This window comes from Stenella coeruleoalba, assembly GCF_951394435.1.
Source record: "Stenella coeruleoalba genome assembly, chromosome: 7".
Lineage (NCBI taxonomy): Eukaryota > Metazoa > Chordata > Mammalia > Artiodactyla > Delphinidae > Stenella > Stenella coeruleoalba.
The window spans coordinates 53,464,408-53,485,010 of NC_137153.1; the positions used below are offsets into that span (position 1 = coordinate 53,464,408).

General features: G+C 37.4%; 1 protein-coding gene across 2 annotated transcripts in view; it reads right to left on the reverse strand.

Moving 5' to 3' along the window:
• FOCAD (focadhesin) overlaps positions 1 to 20,603 on the reverse strand; it is a 314,675-nt gene that overhangs the window by 20,952 nt on the left and 273,120 nt on the right. For both annotated transcript variants that reach the window (XM_079927956.1, XM_079927957.1), the window contains one exon: positions 307 to 435. In XM_079927956.1, the coding sequence (XP_079784082.1) occupies positions 307 to 435 (129 nt within the window). The remainder of the gene's footprint in view (positions 1 to 306; positions 436 to 20,603) is intronic.

The following is a 20,603-nucleotide window of genomic DNA, read 5'->3' on the forward strand; positions in this document are numbered from 1 at the left end:
GAAAATGCAGCTTGATAACCATCAAACCAGGCTTTCTGGGACCTGCACCACATGCCCAGCGACATGCACCATCTCAGTCGAGTATTGTTTTGATGAGTGCATCTGGTCTGTGTCTTCAAACCTCCTTCCCCTCCCCCTCAGCTATTTAGAAAGTGACTCAATGAAAGTAACCCAGCTGTCCCATCCAAGAAGACAAACCTCAAGTACCCAGACATCCATCCAGTCACTACCAATTGTGACACACAATTTTCTATTCAGGTCACATCCTAAAAGCAGAGTCTGAAGACCTAAAAACATGATATTTACCAAAGTTTAGCCTCATAAGTGGAGAGAGGAGTGCAGCCCAGTTCACAGGAGGATACTGGTAGCTTTCTCCAACAGTTGCTATGGGTTTCATCACAACTTTGAGAAGGGAAGGAGGCACAGATTCAGGACCTGCAACAGAAAGGAAAAAAATAATAAAATACTTCAACAGCATCATGAAACTGGAACATGCCAACTTTCCCTCCTTTCTACTAGTTTCAAAGGATTTGGTATCACAGCTTCAATTGTGTTCAACCTTTCAATTCTCACTTGCTGGAAACTTTGCTTCCTCTGTTCTTCTCTCTCTTATTTGTCTCCAGTCTTTCCCTCTTGCCTGGATAGGAATATTCCACATTGCTACTTAACTCTCTTCCATGTTCTCTCATGTCTTTTCATCCAGCTTCCTACAAAGAGTAACTTACTCTACATTATTGCCTTATTGCTCACTCACTCCTTAATCCACTTCTAGAAAAGGAGACAATCACTACCACTCAGGTCCATCTCCTTCTCAGAAGAATTGTTTACCTTCAGTCCCTGTGGCTCTAAATGGTACATTCTGTCCCATGTGATCCCTGCTTCTTCTTCTCCTCAGCCTGTGCCATGGCTGACTGCTCCACAGGTGAGCACCAGATATAACAGCTAATCCATAGGTTAACCAGCTATCTGTGACATAGCGCCATGTTCTTTTCTTTTTATTTTTTATTTTTCAGGTGGGAGGTAATTTGAAATTGAAAAAAATGAGACACTCTAGCAGTTCTAAGTGCAGCCATAAGGTGAAGCCAGGGTTGGAGTAGCCATTGAGGGCCATATAGAAGTGAAGTTACAAGGAGGTCAGAAATGATGTATGAAAAAGTAGCAGACCAAGAAGAAGTAACTGCAGCAGCAGGATCAACATAAGCAGCAGAAGGGAAATCAGCATTAGCAGAAAGAGAAGCAGAATCAGCAAAAGGAAAAGCATCAGCAGGAAAAGGAAAAGCAGGGGTGGAATCAGCAGATAAAGCAGCAGCAGCAGACACCGAAACAGGGGAAAGCAGAGATGGGGGCAGAATCAGCAAAAGGAAAAACAGCTGCAGAAAGGAAAAGCATGGGAGGAGAAGCACAGGAAAAAGGAGAAGCACAGGAAAAAAGGAGAAGCAGAAGCAGAAAAAGCAGCTGACCTGGAGACCCTGAAAAGTGCAGAAGCAGAAGTAGGGGCAGAGTCAGCAAAAGAAAAAAGAGCTGCAGAAATAAGAAGCATGGAAAAAGGAGCAGCACAGGAGAAAGGAGAAGCAGAGTCAGAAAAAGCAGTAGAAAAGTAGAAGTATCAGCAGATGCTGAAAACAGGGAAGGAGAAATAAGTGGAGAGTCAGCAAAAGGAAAAACAGCTGTAGAAAGGAGAAGCACAGGAAAAGGAGAAGCAGAGGCAGAAAAAGCAGCAGAATCTGCAGACCCTGAAAAGTGGGGAAGCAGGAGCGGGGGCAGGGTCAGCAAAAGGAAAAACAGCTACAAAAAGGAGGAGCATAGGAAAAAGGAGAAGCACATGCAGAGTCAGCAAGAAAAGTAGAACAATTAGTAGAAGTTGAAAAACAGGGAGAAGCAGAGTCAATAAAAGGTCAAACAGTCAAGAAAGGAGAAGCATAGGGAAAGGGAAAAGGAGAAACATATAAAAATGGGCAAAGAGTTTGAAGACATTTTCCCAAAGATGGTACACAAATGGCAACAAAGATATGAAAAGATGTTCAACATTACTAATCATCAGAGAAATGCAAATCAAAACCACAGTAAGATATCACCTCATGGCCATTAGGATGGCTACTATTTTTTAAAAAAATAGAAAAAAACTGTGTTGGTGAGGATGTAGAGAAATTGGAGCCCTTGTGAACTTCTGGTGGGATTATAAAATAGAACTGTTATGGAAAACAGTATGATGGCTCCTCAAAAAATTAAAAATAGACCTACCTTATGACCTAGCAATCCCACTTCCAAAAGAACTGAAAATAGAGTTTCGATGAGATATTTGCATGCCCAAGTCTATAGCAGTACTATTTTATTTTTTGACAGTAAAACAGTTACTTTATTTTTTTTGTTTCGTTTTCAAAATTATATAATAATTTATTCACATAGTTCAAAAAGCAGAAAAATCATTCTTATTTTTTAGGCAAATAAAGCATATTATAACTCTCCGTTCTACTACACCTTATTTTTCTCACTTATTGATGTGTCTTAGAGTCCTTCCCTATTAGTACCTTTTTTTTTTATACAGCAGGTTATTATTAGTCATCAATTTAATACACATCAGTGTATACATGTCAATCCCAATCGCCCAATACATCCCCCCACCCCCCAACCACTTTCCCCCCTTGGTGTCCATACATTTGTTCTCTACATCTGTGTTTCAATTGCTGCCCTGCAAACTGGTTCATCTGTACCATTTTTCTAGGTTCCACATACATGCATTAATATATGATATTTGTTTTCCTCTTTCTGACTTACTTCACTCCATATGACAGTCTCTAGATTCATCCATGTCTCAACAAATGACCCAATTTTGTTCCTTTTTATGGCTGAGTAATATTCCATTGTATATATGTACCACAACTTCTTTATCCATTCATCTGTCGATCGGCATTTAGGTTGCTTCCATGACCTGGCTATTGTAAATAGTGCTGCAGTGAACACTGGGGTGCATATGTCTTTTTGAATTGTGGTTTTCTCTGGGTATATGCCCAGTAGTGGGATTCCTGGGCCATATGGTAATTCTATTTTTAATTTTTTAAGGAACCTCCATACTGTTCTCCATAGTGGCTGTTATCAGTTTCCATTCCCACCAATGGTGTAAGAGGGTTCCCTTTTCTCCACACCCTCTCCAGCATTTGTTGTTTGTAGATTTTCTGATGAAGCCCATTCTGGTGTGAGGTGATACCTCACTGTAGTTTTGATTTGCATTTCTCTAATAATGAGAGATGTTGAGCAGCTTTTCATGTGCCTCTTGGCCATCTGTATGTTGTCTTTGGAGAAATGGCTATTTAGGTCTTCTGCCCATTTTTGGACTGGGTTGTTTGTTCTTTTAATATTGAGCAGCATGAGCTGTTTACATATTTTGGAGATTAATCCTTTGTCCGTTGATTTGTTTGCAAATATTTTCTCCCATTCTGAGGGTTGTCTTTTGGTCTTGTTTATGGTTTCCTTTGCTGTACAAAAGCTTTTAAGTTCCATTAGGGCCCATTTGTTTATTTTTGTTTTTATTTCCATTACTCTAGGAGGTGAAACAAAAAAGATCTTGCTGTGATTTATGTCAAAGAGTGTTCTTCCTATGTTTTCCTCTAAGAGTTTTATAGTGTCCGGTCTTACATTTAGGTCTCGAATCCATTTTGAGTTTATTTTGTGTATGGTGTTAGGGAGTGTTCTAATTTCATTCTTTTATATGTAGCTGTCCAGTTTTCCCAGCACCACTTATTGAAGAGACTGTCTTTTCTCCATTGTATATCCTTGCCTCCTTTATCATAGATTAGTTGACCATAGGTACGTGGGTTTACCTCTGGGCTTTCTATCCTGTTCCATTAATCTATGTTTCTGTTTCTGTGCCAGTACCATATTGTCTTGATTACTGTAGCTTTGTAGTATTGTCTGAAGTCAGGGAGTCTGATTCCTCCAGCTCTGTTTTTTTCCCTCAAGACTGCTTTGACTATTCGGGGTCTTTTGTGCCTCTGTAAAAATTTTAAGATTTTTTGTTATAGTTCCGTAAAAAATGCCATTGGTAATTTTATAGGGATTGCATTGAATCTGTAGATTGCTTTGGGTAGTATAGTTGTTTTCACAATATTGACTCTTCCCGTCTAAGAACATGGTATATCTCTCCATCTGTTGGTACCATCTTTAATTTCTTTCATCAGTGTCATAGTTTTCTGCATACAGGTCTTTTGTCTCCCTAGGTAGGATTATTCCTAGGTATTTTATTCTTTTTGTTGCAGTGGTAAATGGGAGTGTTTCCTTAATTTCTCTTTCAGATTTTTCATCATTAGTGTATAGGAATGCCAGAGATTTCTATGCATTAATTTTGTATCCTGCAACTTTACCAATTTCACTGATTAGCTCTAGTAGTTTTCTGGTGGCATCGTTAGGATTCTCTATGTATAGGATCATGTCATCTGCAAACAGGGACAATTTTACTTCTTCTTTTCCAATCTGTGTTCCTTTTATTTCTTTTTCTTCTCTGATTGCCAAGGCTAGGACTTCCAAAACTATGTTGAATAATAGCATTGAGAGTGGACATCCTTGCCTTGTTCCTGATCTTAGAGGAAATGCTTTCAGTTTTTCACCATTGAGAATGATGTTTGCTGTGGGTTTGTCATATATGGCCTTTATTATGTTGAGGTAGGTTCCCTCTATGCCCACTTTCTGGAGAGTTTTTATCATAAATGGGTTTTGAATTTTGTCAAAAGCTTTTTCTGCATCTATTGAGATGATCATATGGTTTTTATTCTTCCATTTGTTAACATGGTGTATCACATTGATTGATTTGCGTACATTGAAGAATCCTTGCATCCCTGGGATAAATCCCACTTGATCATTGTGTATGATCCTTTTAATGTGCTGCTGGATTGTGTTTCCTAGTATTTTGTTGAGTGTTTTTGCATCTATATTCATCAGTGATATTGGTCTGTAGTTTTCTTTCTTTGTGACATCCTTGTCTGGTTTTGGTATCAGGGTGATGGTGGCCTCGTAGAATGAGTTTGGGAGTGTTCCTCCCTCTGCTATATTTTGGAAGAGTTTGAGAAGGATAGGTGTTAGCTCTTCTCTAAATGTTTGATAGAATTCACCTGTGAAGCCATCTGGTCCTGGGCTTTTGTTTGTTGGAAGATTTTTAATCACAGTTTCAATTTCATTACCTGTAATTGGTCAGTTCATATTTTCTATTTCTTCCTGGTTCAGTCTTGGAAGGTTATACCTTTCTAACAATTTGTCCATTTCTTCCAGGTTGTCCATTTTATTGGCATAGAGTTGCTTGTAGTAGTCTCTTAGGATGCTTTGTATTTCTGCGGTGTCTGTTGTAACTTCTCCTTTTTCATTTCTAATTTTATTTATTTGAGTCCTCTCCCTCTTTTTCTTGATGAGTCTGGCTAATGTTTTATCAATTTTGTTTATCTTCTCAAAGAACGAGCTTTTAGTTTTATTGTTCTTTGCTATTGTTTTCTTTATTTCTATTTCATTTATTTCTGCTCTGATCTTTATGATTTCTTTCCTTCTGCTAACTTTGGGTTTTGTTTGTTCTTCTTTCTCTAGTTCCGTTAGTTGTAAGGTTAGATTATTTATTTGAGATTTTTCTTGTTTCTTGAGGTAGGCTTCTATTGCTATAAACTTCCCTCTTAGAACTGCTTTTGCTGCATGCTACAGGTTTTGGATTGCCGTGTGTTCACTGTCATTTGTCTCTAGGTATTTTTTTATTTCCTCTTTGATTTCTTCAGTGATCTCTTGGTTATTTAGTAACGAAGTGTTTAGCGTCCACGTGTTTGTGTTTTTTACTTTTCCCCTGTAATTCATTTCTAATCTCATAGCATTGTGGTCAGAAAAGATGCTTGATATGATTTCTATTTTCTTAAATTTACTGAGACTTGATTTGTGACCCAAGATGTGATCTATCCTGGAGAATGTTCTGTGCAAACTTGAGAAGAAACTGTAATCTGCTGTTTTGGATGGAATGTCCTATAAATATCAATTAAATCTATCTGGTCTATTGTGTCATTTAAAGCTTCTGTTTCCTTATTTATTTTCATTTTGGATGATGTGTCCATTGGTGTAAGTGAGGTGTTAAAATACTCCACTATTATTGTGGTACTGTCGATTTTCTCTTTTACAGCTGTTAGCAGTTGCATTATGTATTGAGGTGGTCCTATGTTGGGTGCATATATATTTATAGTTGTTATATCTTCTTCTTGGATTGATCCCTTGATCATTATGTAGTGTCCTTCCTTGTCTCTTGTAACATTCTTTATTTTAAAGTCTATTTTATCTGAAATGAGTATTGCTACTCCAGCTTTCTTTTGATTTCCATTTGCATGGAATATCTTTTTCCATCCCCTCACTTTCAGTCTGTATGTGTCCCTAGGTCTGAAGTGGGTCTCTTGTAGACAGCATATATATGGGTCTTGTTTTTGTATGCATTCAGCAAGCCTGTGTCTTTTGGTTGTAGCATTTAATCCATTCACGTTTAAGGTAATTATCGATATGCATGTTCCTATGACCATTTTCTTAATTGTTTTGGGTTTGTTTTTGTAGGTCCTTTTCTTGTCTTGTGTTTCCCACTTAGAGAAGTTCCTTTAGCATTTGATGTAGAGCTGGTTTGGTGGTGCTGAATTCTCTTAGCTTTTGCTTGTCTGTAAAACTTTTGATTTCTCCATTGAATCTGAATGAGATCTTTGCAGGGTAGAGTAATCTTGGTTGTAGGTTCTTCCCTTTCATCACTTTAAGTATATCATGCCACTCCCTTCTGGCTTGTAGAGTTTCTGCTGAGAAATCAGCTGTTAATCTTATGGGAGTTCCCTTGTATGTTATTTGTTGTTTTTCCCTTGCTGCTTTCAATAATTTCTCTGTCTTTAATTTTTGCCAATTTGATTACTATGTATCTCGGCATGTTTCTCCTTGGGTTTATCCTGTATGGGACTCTCTGGGCTTCCTGGACTTTGGTGGCTATTTCCTTTCCCACGTTAGGGAAGTTTTTGACTATAATTTCTTCAAATATTTTCTCGGGTCCTTTCTCTCTCTCTCTTCTCCTTCTGGGACCCCTATAATGTGAATGTTGTTGCATTTAATGTTGTCCCTGAGGTCTCTTAGGCTGTCTTCATTTCTTTTCATTCTTTTTTCTTTGTTCTGTTCCACAGCAGTGAATTCCACCATTCTGACTTCCGGGTCACTTATCCATTCTTCTGCCTCAGTTACTCTGCTATTGATTCCTTCTAGTGTAGTTTTCATTTCAGTTATTGTATTGTTCATCTCTGTTTGTTTGTTCTTTAATTTTTCTAGATCTTTGTTAAACATTTCTTGCATCTTCTCGATCTTTGCCTCCATCGTTTTTCCAGGGTCCTGGATCATCTTCACTATCATTATTCTGAATTCTTTTTCTGGAAGGTTGCCTATCTCCACTTCATTTAGTTGGTTTTCTGGGGTTTTATCTTGTTCCTTCATCTGGTACATAGCCCTCTGCCTTTTCATCTTGTCTATCTTTCTGTGAATGTTTTTTGTTCCACAGGCTGCAGGATTGTAGTTCTTCTTGCTTCTGCAGTCTGCCCTCTGGTGGATGAGGCTAAGAGGCTTGTGTAGGCTTCCTGATGGGAGAGACTGGTGGTGGGTAGAGCTGGGTGTTGCTCTGGTGGGCACAGCTAGGTAAAACTTTAATCCGCTTGACTGCTGATGGGCGGGGCTGGGTTCCCTCCCTGTTGGTTGTTTGGCCTGAGGCAACCCAACACTGGAGCCTACCTGGGCTCTTTGGTGGAACTAATGGCAGACTCTGGGAGGGTTCATGCCAAGGAGTGACAAACTGGATAATCTAGATGAAATGGACTTCCGAGAATTTCTGCTGCTACTGTCCTTGTCCCCGCAGTGAGCCACAACCCCCACCTCCACCCCGCCTCTGCAGGAGACCCTCCAACACTAGCAGGTGGGTCTGGTTCAGTCTCCCCTGGGTTCACTGCTCCTTCGCCTGGGTCCCGATGTGCACACTAGTTTGTGTGTGCCCTCCGAGAGTGGAGTCTCTGTTTCCCCCAGTCCTGTTGAAGTCCTGCAAACAAATCCCACAAGACTTCAAAGTCTGATTCTCTAGGAATTCCTCCTCCCATTGCCGGACACCCATGTTGGGAAGCCTGACGTGGGGCTCATAACCTTCACTCCAGTGGGTGGATTTCTGTGGTATAAGTGTTCGCCAGTCTGTAAGTCACCCACCCAGCAGTTATGGAATTTGATTTTGCTGTGATTGCGCCCCTCCTACTGTCTCATTGTGGCTTCTCCTTTGTCTTTGGATGTGGGGTATCTTTTCTGGTGAGATCCAGTGTCTTCCTGTCAATGACTGTCCAGCAGCTAGTTGTGATTCTGGTGTTCTTACAAGAGGGAGTGAGAGCACGTCCTTCTACTCTGCCATCTTGGTTCAGCTCCTCCGTAGCAGTACTATTCACAATAGTCAAGAGCAACCCAAATGTCCATTGATGGAAAAATGGATAAACAAAATGTGATATATACACAGAATGGAACAGTATTCAACTTTAAAAAGAAAAGAAATCCTGTTATATGCTACATGTCCTCAACCTTGAGGACACTATGCTAAGTGAGATATATCAGTCAAAAGACAAATACTATATGATTCCACTTATACCTGGCATCTAAAATAGTCAAATTAATAGATATGGAAAGTAGAATCGTGGTTACCACGGGTCGGGGAAGGGAAAAAGGGTAGGTATTATTGCTTAGTGGGTACAAAGTTTCAGTTTTGCAAGATGAAAAAGTTCTGGAGATTAGTTTAACAATGATGTGAATATACTTAACACTGTATAAATGTATACTTAAAAATGGTTATGATGATAAATTTTAAATGTTTTTTATAATTTAAAAAAAGTTTAAAAAAAAGGAGAGACTTTTGGTTTCCGGTTGTGCATGTAAGGAGCTTGGAAGTTACCACTCTGGTATAAAAGTAAAAAGCTGAACAGACTGAAGAATCAACAACTCTTCTTGGATCCTTAAGAAAGGGAAGAACACAGGGCAAACTGCTGCCTCCAAGACTAGAGAGACAGGCAGATGAATACAGGGAGTCATGGCTTATCAGAGCAGAGACTCATGAGTGGATGCTGCAGGAGCAGTGCTGGGGTAAGAAAATCTGAACTACAATTGATGCAATGCTGGAGGGCCCACAAATTTGATAACCTAGATGAAATGACCCAATTCTTTGAAAGACACAATCTGCCAAAATTCATACAAGAAGATACAGACAATCTGAATAGAACTACATCTATTTAAAAACTGAATCAATAATTAATAACCTTCCAAAAGAGAAAGCAACAGGCCCAGATGGGTTCACTGCTGAACTCTACCAAACATTTAAAGAAGAAATTATACCAATTCTCTTTAATCTCTTTCAGAAGATAAAAGCAGAGGGAATATTACCTAACTCATTCCATGAGGATGGCATTACCCTAATAGCAAAACCAGACTAAGACATAAGAAAACTACAGATATTTCTTATGAACATAGATGCAAAAATCTTTAAGAAAATATTAGCCAATTAAATCCAACAATGTATAAAAAGAATTATACACCACAACCAAGTAGAACTTATCCCAGGTATGCAAGGCTGGTTCAACATTTGAAAATCAATTAATGTAATCTATCACATCAGTAGCCTAAAGAAGAAAAATCATATGAATATATATCAATAAATGCAGAAAAAGCATTTGACAAAATCCAGCACCCATTCATGATAAAAACTCTCAGTAAACTAGGAATACAGCGGAACTTCATCAACTGGATAAAGCATATCTATAAAAAAATAACCTTCATCAACTAGATAAAGCATATCTATTAAAAAAAACAGCTAACATCATACTTATTGATGAAAAACTAGGATTAGGAACAAGGCAAGGATGTTTCTTCTCACCATGGCATTTCAATATTATATTGGAAGACCTAGCTTACACAATAAGAAAATTAAATAACAGGTATACTGATTGGGAAGGAAGATGCAAGTAACTAAGATTAGAAATGAAAGTGATGACACTGCTATCAACCTTACAGAAATAAAAAGGATTATAAGAGAAAGCTATGAAAAAGTTGTATGTAACAAATTGGATAATCTAGATGAAATGGACAAATTCACACACCTAAAAACACACAAATTACCAAAACCAACTCAAGAACAAATAGAAAATATGAACAGACCTATAACAAGTAAAGAGACTGAATCAGTAATCAAAGACCTCCCAAGAAAGAAAAGTTCAGAACCAGATGGTTTTCCTGGTGAATTCTACCAAACACTTAAAGAAGAATTCACACCAATCCTTCTCAGTTTCTTCCAAAAAACAGAAGAGGAGGGAATACTTCCTAGCTCATTCTATGGGACCAGCATTAGCCTGATACCAAAGCTAGATGAAGACAACACAATAAAAGAAAACTACAAACCACTCCTTGTTATGTATATAGATGTGTAAATTCTCAACAAAACACTAGTAAACTGAATCCAAGGGCATATTAAAAGGACTATACATGATGACCACACAGGATTTATCCCAGGAATAAAAGTGCTATACAACATAAGAAAATCAATCAATGTAATATATACCACATTAACAGAATGAAGGGAGGAAAAACATATGATCATCTCAACTGACACAGAGAGCTTTTGATAAAATCCAACATTCTTTCATGACAAAAAAATACTCATAAAATTAGGAATAGAATGGAATTATCTTAATATGATAAAGTGCATTTGTGAAAAAACCCACAGTGAAAATCATATTCAATGATGCAAGACTGTAATCTTTTCCTCTACAATCAGGAACAAGACAAGGATGCTCACTGTCACCACTTTGTATTGGATGTTCTAGCCAGAGCCATTAGGCAAGAAAAAGAAATAAAAGGCATCCAGATTGGAAAGGAAAAAGTAAAGCTATCTCTATTTGCAGATGACATGATCCTATACACAGAAAAAGAGAAGTTAGTAAAGTTACAGGGTATAAGATCAACAAGCAAAAATTATTTGTGTTTCTATATCCCAGCAATGAATAATCTGAAAAGGAAATTAAGAAACAATTCCACATGCAATAGTACCCAAAGAATAAAATATCGGGAAATAAATTTAACCAAGGTAAAAGACACACACACTGAAAGTACAAAACATTGCTGAAGGAAGTAAAAGAAAATCTAAATAAATGGAAAGACATCTTGAGTTCATGGATTGGAATATTTAATATTGTTAAGATGATACTACTCAAAGCTATCCACAGATTCAACACAATACCTATCAAAATTTCAACAACCTTTTTTGCAGAAATGGAAAAGTTGATTCTCAAATTTATATGAAATTGCAAGGGGGCCCAAATAGTCAAAACAATCTTGAAAAAGGAAAATTTAAAGGATTCACACATACCAATTTCAAAACTTACTACAGAGCTACAATAATCAAAACAGTGTGGTACTGGCAAATATAAGGATAGACATATAACAAATGGAATAGAATTGGGAGGCCAGAAATAAACCCAAACATTTATGGCCAATTGATTTTTGACAAGGGTCCTAAGACCACTCAATAGGAGAAAGAAGGGTCTCTTCAACAAATAGTGCTGGGACAACTAGGTATTCAGGTGTAAATAATGAAGCTGGATCCCTACCTAACACCACATACAAAACTTAACTTAAAATGGGTCAATGACAATATAAGAATTAAATTGTAAAACTCTTAGAAGAAAACATAGAGGTAAGTCTTCATGACCTTTGATTTGGCAATGAATTCTTAGGTATGACCAAAAATATGAGCAACAAAAGGAAAAAAGATGAATTGGACTTTGTCAGTGCTAAAAACTTGTGTGTCCAAGGATATTATCAACAAATTGATAAGACAACCTAGAGAATGCAATAAAACATTGGCAAATTGTATATATGATAAGGGTCCAGTATCCAGAATACACAAATAATTCTTAAAATTTGAAAACAAAAAGACAATCTAGTTTTTAAAATGATCAAAGGACTTGAACAGATAATTCTCCGAAGAAGATATACCAACAAGTAGTTGAAGTTGCTTAACCTCATTAGTCATTAGGGAAACACAAATCAAAACTAAGTGATCACTTCACATTCAATAGGATGATAATAATAATGATAATAATAATCATGGAGAAAGAACAAATGTTGGCAAGGATGTGGAGGAATTGGAACCCTCATACATTGCTAGTAGGAATATAAAATGGTGCAGCCACTGTGGAAAAACAGTTTGGCAGTTCCTCAAAAAATTATATGGAATTACTATATGACTGAGCAATTCCACCCCTAGATACATACCCCAAAGAATTGAAAACTGGTATTCAAACAAAAACCTGGTACACAAGTCTCCACAGCAGCACCACTCATAATGGCCAAAAGGTAGAAACAACCCAAATGCCCATGAACAGATGAATGGATAAATAAAATGCATATCCATGCACTGGAATATTATTCAGTCATAAAAAAGGAACTAAATATTGATACTTGCCACCACATGGATGAACATTGACAACATTATGCTAAGCGAAAGAAGCCCATCACAAAAGGCCATATGGCATATGATGCCATTTAAATGAAATATGCAGAATAGGCAAATCCACAGAGACAGAAAGCAGATTTTGGCTGTTAGGGGCTGGGGGAAATGGGGGAATGGAAGCAATTGCTCAGGGAGTACAAGGTTTCCTTTTGGGGTGATGAAAATGTTCTGGAACTAGACAGTGGCCTAATATTGTGAATGTACTAAACGCCACTGAATTGTACACTTTAAAATGGTTAAAATGATAAATTTTATGTTATGTGTCTTTTACCACACACACACACTCACACACACAAGCACAAGAAGAAGAGAAAGGGATGAAGCAGTCTTTGATGAGAAAAGCAGAATCCATGGAAGAGATCGATACAGTGCAGCCCTGGGCAGGCAGACAGAAAGCAAGATAAAGTCTTGATGCCTGGTATCTTTCTGCTCCTGATACTCTGAGGGTTGAGAATAGTTTCTGTCCTTAGATTTCTGGGAAACCTATGAATCCTTGCAGTAAATACTGAGTCACTTGAAGCAAGTCATTGTTTTCTGTAATAAAAATTACCCTAACATAATTGCTATCACTGCCTAAGCTCATTTACTCATAATTTCACAGACTACTTAGGCGTTGATGACTAGTAAACCCATACTTCTAATGCAGGCCTTTCTCTGATGTTTCTACAGCTATCTCAAGAATCAGCATATTTTCTTAGGTAGCCCCCAATAAACCTACCTCTGTACCTTTGCCTCTGCCAACTTGGGAATGTATAATAAAACTAGTTGTGTGCCTTCCAGTGCTGTTTCTCTCCCCTCCAACCAATACTTTTTTGCTTTTTGAAAATGTTAAAAGCTCAACACACCTGCCACTCTTCTATGCTGTGTTACCAGTAACTGAAGCTTTATTTCAATTCCACCTTGTGATGTAATACTAGGATTATAGGAAATATTATCAGGGAGTTAACCATTGCTATTACAAGTAGAAGAATTTCTGACCAAAAAAGTAAATATATTCTTAAACACATTCATTTATTCAACTGAGTATCTATTAGCTACCAGACAGTGGAGACGGTGTTGAACAGGCAGAAGAGGTCACCATGCTCATGGAGCTTATACTCTAGTGACAGGACAAACAGACAAGGAAAAATCAGGTGTGATAAAAATAAAAATGCTATGATAGGAATTAACTGGTTGGGTATTCACATAACTCTATACTGATTATCCACATATGGCAGCTGTCCACACACAAAGTTGGCTGCAAATTGGAGTCTTTGATTTCACAAAACAACGACAACAAAATTTAAGCTGCTCTTGGGGGGGCCTTTTGGCTCACGATTCATAGAAATAGCCTAATGAACTGGCAGATAGTATAGTAAATATCTGGACATAGAATTACTCTTCACTGGGCTTCCCTGGTGGTGCGGTGGTTAAGAATCCGCCTGCCAATGCAGGGGACACGGGTTCGAACCCTGGTCCGGGAAGATCCCACATGCAACGGAGCAACTAAGCCCGTGCACCACAACTACTGAGCCTGCTCTCTAGAGCTCATGAGCCACAACTACTGAAGCCTGTGTGCCTAGAGCTCGGGCTCCGCAACAAGAGAAGCCACTGCAATGAGAAGCCCTCACACTGCAATGAAGACCCAACACAGCCAAAAATAAATAAATTTATAAAAATAATGTTCTATATTCTAGAAATGCCATTACCAGGTAGGAAAAGCTTATTATTCTAAAAAAAAAAAAAAAAAGAATTACTCTTCACTCCTATTAAGGACATAAATCCAATTCTATATTGTAAATCTTTAATTCATAAGCAGATTTCTGTTAAATTTTTTTCTCAGATCAAGTGTTTTTAAAACTATATAAAATTATATTCCAGGTCCTTCTATAGAATTCACTACAGAAAACTTGCAGTTTCCAGAGGATCTAGAGAATCAGGAGAGACATTCAACCTGTCCTCTAATACCAGGACCCAACGTAAAATATGGTCATTTTCTATATCCTTTATTGCTTAGACAACAGACTCTCTCTTGACAGGACAACAGAACTTTCACCAGTAACTGCACTTTACTATCTAAACACTTTACATGTTGCTTCCACACTCTTTAGAACTGACCTAATTAATATATAAGCAAGTGTCAGAAACAAGGAGAACTTGTAAAATGGAGCACAGGGGTGAAAATCAAGTAAGTACTATAATGCAATACATTTCCCACTTTTTAAAAAAGCAGAGAATCAGTATGGACTAGCATAGCTAGAATCACACAAAATTTTCCACTATATTTGCAGGGAACTAATTCTGAAACCAACTGGAATGAAAGAAATTATAGCAGCTGTTAGGAATGGAGAAAATACCTGGTAGTTCTAAGCATTTGCGGGGAGGTATGGAGAGAGAGCGAGCCCCAAAATGGGAGAACAGAGTCACATGGTTCCCTCCCCAGAGATCTTTAGCATTGGACACAAGAATCCAAATCTAAGCTATGGGAAGGATCAGTTCCCTTATTACAGAGCTCTATCTTTCACCCAAGTGCCTTAGACAAAAAGAAATACTGGAATGCTTTATAGACAATGGATTTGGAACTGAGAAGACCTAACAGTACTTGTTAAAAGGATCCAGATGTCTTAAAATCCGGTACAAAGTTGCTTTAAATCCCTCATCCAGTTGACAGCCTCAAAGAACCCTGATATAAATGGCATATCCGAACATAATGCATTACAACAGGACCCATTATCACACATACTCTGGCTACAAAAAGGATCAGATCTCAATGCCACAATGCACATGTGTAACTCCTATAGGAAAAGTCTGGTAACAAGTAGGCTAACAGCCACTGGTGTGTCTGTTCCCCATCACCAGCATGTCGCTTGTATGGTGTGGATATGTCTTTACCTTCTCCATCATTAGCGTTGTTTAGAAGCAATATATATAATATATGTATATACACATATATAATATATATATTATATGATTACACACACACACACATATATATATATATGGTTAAAGTGGTAGATCAACAAATACTTGAAAACTATTACATGCCAAGTACTCTGTACTAAGCATTTAGGATAAAACCCACATGTTCTTCCTGCCCTTGAGGAAATTACAGTCTACTGGGAAAGACAGATTTTAAACAAAGAATCACAAATAATTAAGCAAATAATTTCACATATGTAAAGTACTATGAAAAACATAAAGTATCACATAAGAAATCTATACTAATCTGGGAACATCAGGGAATCCTGTCTTATCCTCCACTGAGGAAAGGATGTTTAAAACAAGATGGAAAGGATGAGTCGAATTTTTCTAGACAAAGTCCTTAGAAAACACAGGTAGACATAATGACAGCATGACATATTTTGAGAGATTAACAGATGCTTAGCCCCTTGCCAGAAACCACTCTATAATCAAGACAGCTGTTGAAAACAGTTGATGATTCCAATATGTCAGTCAGATACTAAGAGTTGGTAGGATGTTCTTTCTTAGGACCAAGTACTTCAATATCATCCAGTGTTATCAGAAACAAAAACATCCCTGAGCCCCTTAGCACCAGGAAGGCTGCCAAGCAGGGTGGCTGCTCAGTGGAAATCAGGACCTGGGAGAGAGGAAGGCAGCTTTAGCAGGACTGTGGCAAATACATTGAGAATAATGGGAGTCAGGTTTCTTAAAGTCAGAGAAGAAAGTTACAAATGAGAAGGAGGAAATGCAGAAGGAAGCCTGTGATGTTGAATTGGAGATATTGGTGTGAACTCAAGTTTTTCAATATATATAGCTAGATATAAGAATAAATATAGACAATATGTGAGAGAGAAAGAGAGAGAGGGAGGGAGGGAGGGAAAGAAGGAGAGAAAGAGAATTTCCTAACTGTCCACTGAAAGGGCCTAGGAGCAGTGATTATCGCAGTAGCAATGCAGTAATTTGCACCCAAGATCTTGGCTTCTAAATATCTTTCTCCACGAGAAGAAACTTGAGTTACCTGGCTATTACAAGGCTGAGGATAATACAAGATGAACCTAGAACATCTTTGTGTGCCACAAAGAAAAGGAGGTACTCAAAGAATGATAAGGTTATCTCAAAAGGACACAAGAGTCAACTTAAAGAGGCTCTTTCTGATCTAGTCTGGAACAATTTGAGGATCAAAATCATGAATAACTGAATAATAAATAATTGAATAATAGGAGTTCAGCAGTCCATATTGAAAGAAAGAAAGAAAGGAAGAAAGAAAAAGAAAGGAAGCAAGGAAAGAAGGAAGGATGGAAGAGGGAGGGAGGGAAGGAGGCAGCTTTTCCTTTCAGAAGAAAGCCTACCAAAAAGTGTAAATGGGATAATGGAATTTTAAGAATCACCTATTGGCAATCATCAGAGTAATAACTCAGTCAAGAAAACATTAATGGATACCCAAACTAATGGGTGAAAGTAGGATGAAAATGGGATATTCATAAAGTCTCAAAATATCTCCACATAAAATATTTCTTGATGATAAAAGGAAAGGAGGAACTTTAATGAGGAGACACCTGGAAGAGATCACCTTATCCAAGTGATCAAAGTTAGCATCACTTTGGTGGAGGAAGACAGACATCGTGTACCACCCGAAGGGATGCAGTGAGCAGAGCAGGCCTCCATGGCTGTAACATTCTTGCCAAAGGTGACTGACCTCTCATGTGAGGAACACCAGGCAAACCCAAACAGAAAAGTGCTCTGTAAAACAACTGGCTTCTAATCCTAAAACACGTTAAAGTCATGAAAGACAGAACAACCGAGGCAATGTTCCAGACTGAAGGGGACCAAAGAGATGACAAGTGTGACATTCTGGATTAAATTCTTGTTCTGCTAAAGCCATCATTTGGGCTGTCAGGGAAACTTGAATAGGGTCTCTGGGTGAAAGGAATATAGAAGTGATCTGGCTGTTTTCACTTTTTGGTAAGTTTTAAATTATTTTAAAATAAAAAGTAAAATAAATTTTAAAGCACATCTAACATTTAATTAAAAAAAACGACATCTCAAATAGTAAATACATACAAAAATGTTCATTCCTTCTGACAATGAATGCAAATTAAAGTAGTCTTAAAGTATCATTTTATACCTGCTTGGCTTTTATTGTAGTCATTTGTTTTATCTATCTGATGGTTTGCTTTGTAATATGATAACTAGAAAGGGTTTATTCTTTATTTGTTTCCTAAGCACTGTTACATAAAGTGAAGCTGTGAGAAAAGCGTGGAAAAGATTCTCGTTCAGAGCCCCCAGAAAGAACCCACCCTACCAACGCCTTGACTTCTGACTTCTTGCCTCCTGAACTGAAGGTTTCCCCTGCCTGTGGCAGACACCAGAGAGTCACCACCAGGGATGCAGGGATGCAAAAAAGGACACAGGCAGAAAGACACAGAGAACTCCCAACCTGAGCTTCCTCAAGTGCCTTCACTTCCATTGCTGTTCTTGCCTGATCGGAAGTTGTGCCAGTGTGCCTTCCTTTCCTCTCCTTGCCAACACCTTTGACTATCCCGGCACCCAGAGCTGCATTCACTGTGATTGAAGGTCCATGTTTTATATTCTGTCTTCACAACGAGCTCGTCAGCCTGAGGATGGCTCATAAACTCATAATCCTTACAAAAAACTCTAGAAAGAAGATTCAATTATTTTCTCCACTTTACAGAAGCAATTGAGGATTACAGACTTAAGTAGCTTGCCTGAAGTGACATAGCCAGCAGGCAGTATAAGTGGGGTATGAACCCAGGCAGTCTGGCTCCCACGCTTTTAACCTCTATGATATGCTGCTGTACTATGATACTCAGACAGGGCCGAGGTACTGAAATCTGCTACAGTCCTTTTGAAGAGCAATGAGGCCATGCCATCTCTGTAGTCATCAAATCCTCAGACTCTTGGCCACTAATAAATTGCTGACAGTTTATCCTAAGGAAAGCTATATGCACAAGGATGTTCTCTATAATGGAAACATTTTAAATGATCTATAGGGTAATGGGTTAGTTATGATTCATCGACTTGACGGAACATTCTACAGTCAGTCATTATCATTATTAATGATAATGGTAATCACTTTTAATGATAATTATGGAGATATATGGAAAATAGGGAAATGTTTACAATATAATATTAAGTTAAAAAATACAAAGTTTATGTATACTGGTAAATATGTAAACATTGTGTGTGCATAACAGGAACAAATTAAAAAGTAAAATTTTTAAATGATAATAGCTGTTAGAAAGTCATGGGATAATTGGTGACTTTTTTCCTTTCAAATATTTTTATGATGTTTACAACAAAAAAATAGAAATTAAATACTCCCCAAACATATCATATTAAAACCTGTCTAGAAAGTGATGCAAGGATTCTTTTCATGCTTCCTCAACCCTTCTTTTCAGGGGATGAGTGGTGATTATGTCCATTTACATGGAAACTTGTTAAATTTTTTAAAAAGACAATAATATACATTTTATGATTCAATATAATATAACACACACACATCTAGAGGACATACACTGGAATATCTACTGAGGCTATCTCTAGGTGGTGAGATTAAGAGGATTCTTTCTTTTTCTTCATACCATTTTTGGTATGAAGAAATGTATTCATTTCTAATAACTTTTTAAAAAGAATTGTATAGGTAAACTATTACCAAACTAAAATACTTAAAAATAACATACTTTTGGTAACCAACTCCATAATTTCATCAGAAAAATAGAAATAGCTTTCTCATATCATTTATTCTATATTCTGCTCTCTTGGCTAGACTCATCAACAATTATATCTCATGCTAGTAATCCAAAAATGATCAACTGAGAATCTACCTATCGATAGTATATGTACAAGCCCAACACTTATACACTCAAATCGCTGACCAATGAATCCATATCGAGAAGGAAATGCCATTCATACTGACTTTCTTACAAGGATTTAAATATACTTTCTGTGAATTAATACTTCTTATTGTAAACTTTAAAGCCTAATAGAAAAATTAAAGCTTAGAAAGTCACATTCCCCAGAAAGAGAATGATAAGAAAAATAATCCTAAATGATTAGGTAGAAATACCTAAATGTTATCACCAAAAATAAATGATTATTTTTATTAAGTACTTTTAATACATTTTAAGTGTTTTGTTTAAAAAGTAGGTAAAATCTTGATGAAATCTGAATATGCCATGAGATTGAGAAAAAACAAAGATCAGAAATCAGGAAAAAGAATAAATGTACAGAAAAGAAGCAAAAATAAGAGTCAAAATTTAGAGGCCCTTAAGATAAAAAATAATTCCATGATAGGCGGAATTAGATTATAAGCAAATTTTAAGCATAGCACAGCCAAGAAATGTCCATAGAATAGATTATGATGATGACAAGGGTTAAGGAATATTAAATCTGCTAGAAGGTAGGGCTATTAGGGAAGAAGAGAAAATGTTATAGGGTATAGCAAAAAAAACAGTTATATTCAAAACTATTAACTGCAGTCTTAAAATTGGAAGGAATTTTATCTGTTTGGCATGGTTTTAAAATGTAGGCCTGTATGAAGGAATAGATGCTATGAACATATGCTATGTTCTGTTGTATGAGTACTAAAGTGAGTATCTAGAATGAGAAAAGCCCTAAACATTTGAAGCAGATTAATATATTCACTATCTCAAATCTGATTGGCTAAAACTGAGATCATGACATCCAATCTCAACCTGGCATATGTGTGAATCAGGGATAACTCATCACATTTTTCTTCCTCTTGTGAGTTACTAAATGGCATACAGAGGCAACGAAGCCATGCTATCCCTAAAGTTTTCTCTCTTCTGCCTATGTCAAGCATGATTTTTATCCTCTCAAGCCATTTCTTCCTCTAAAGAGCTCACCAAAGTTGTCATCCTTCCTATCAGCAGCACCACTGGGCTCTGATGAGTGACACCCAAACATTTAAACTCAAAAGCTGCTTCAGAAGGGAGTTATTAAAATTCAAATGAGCTGGGCATATTGAAGAAGAAAACACTTGTTTGCATGCACACCTCCACATTTGGCCATCCCATTTAGACCCATAGAGCAGGGTCTGGTTTTGTTTTTGTAAATGGGCTTCCGAGGC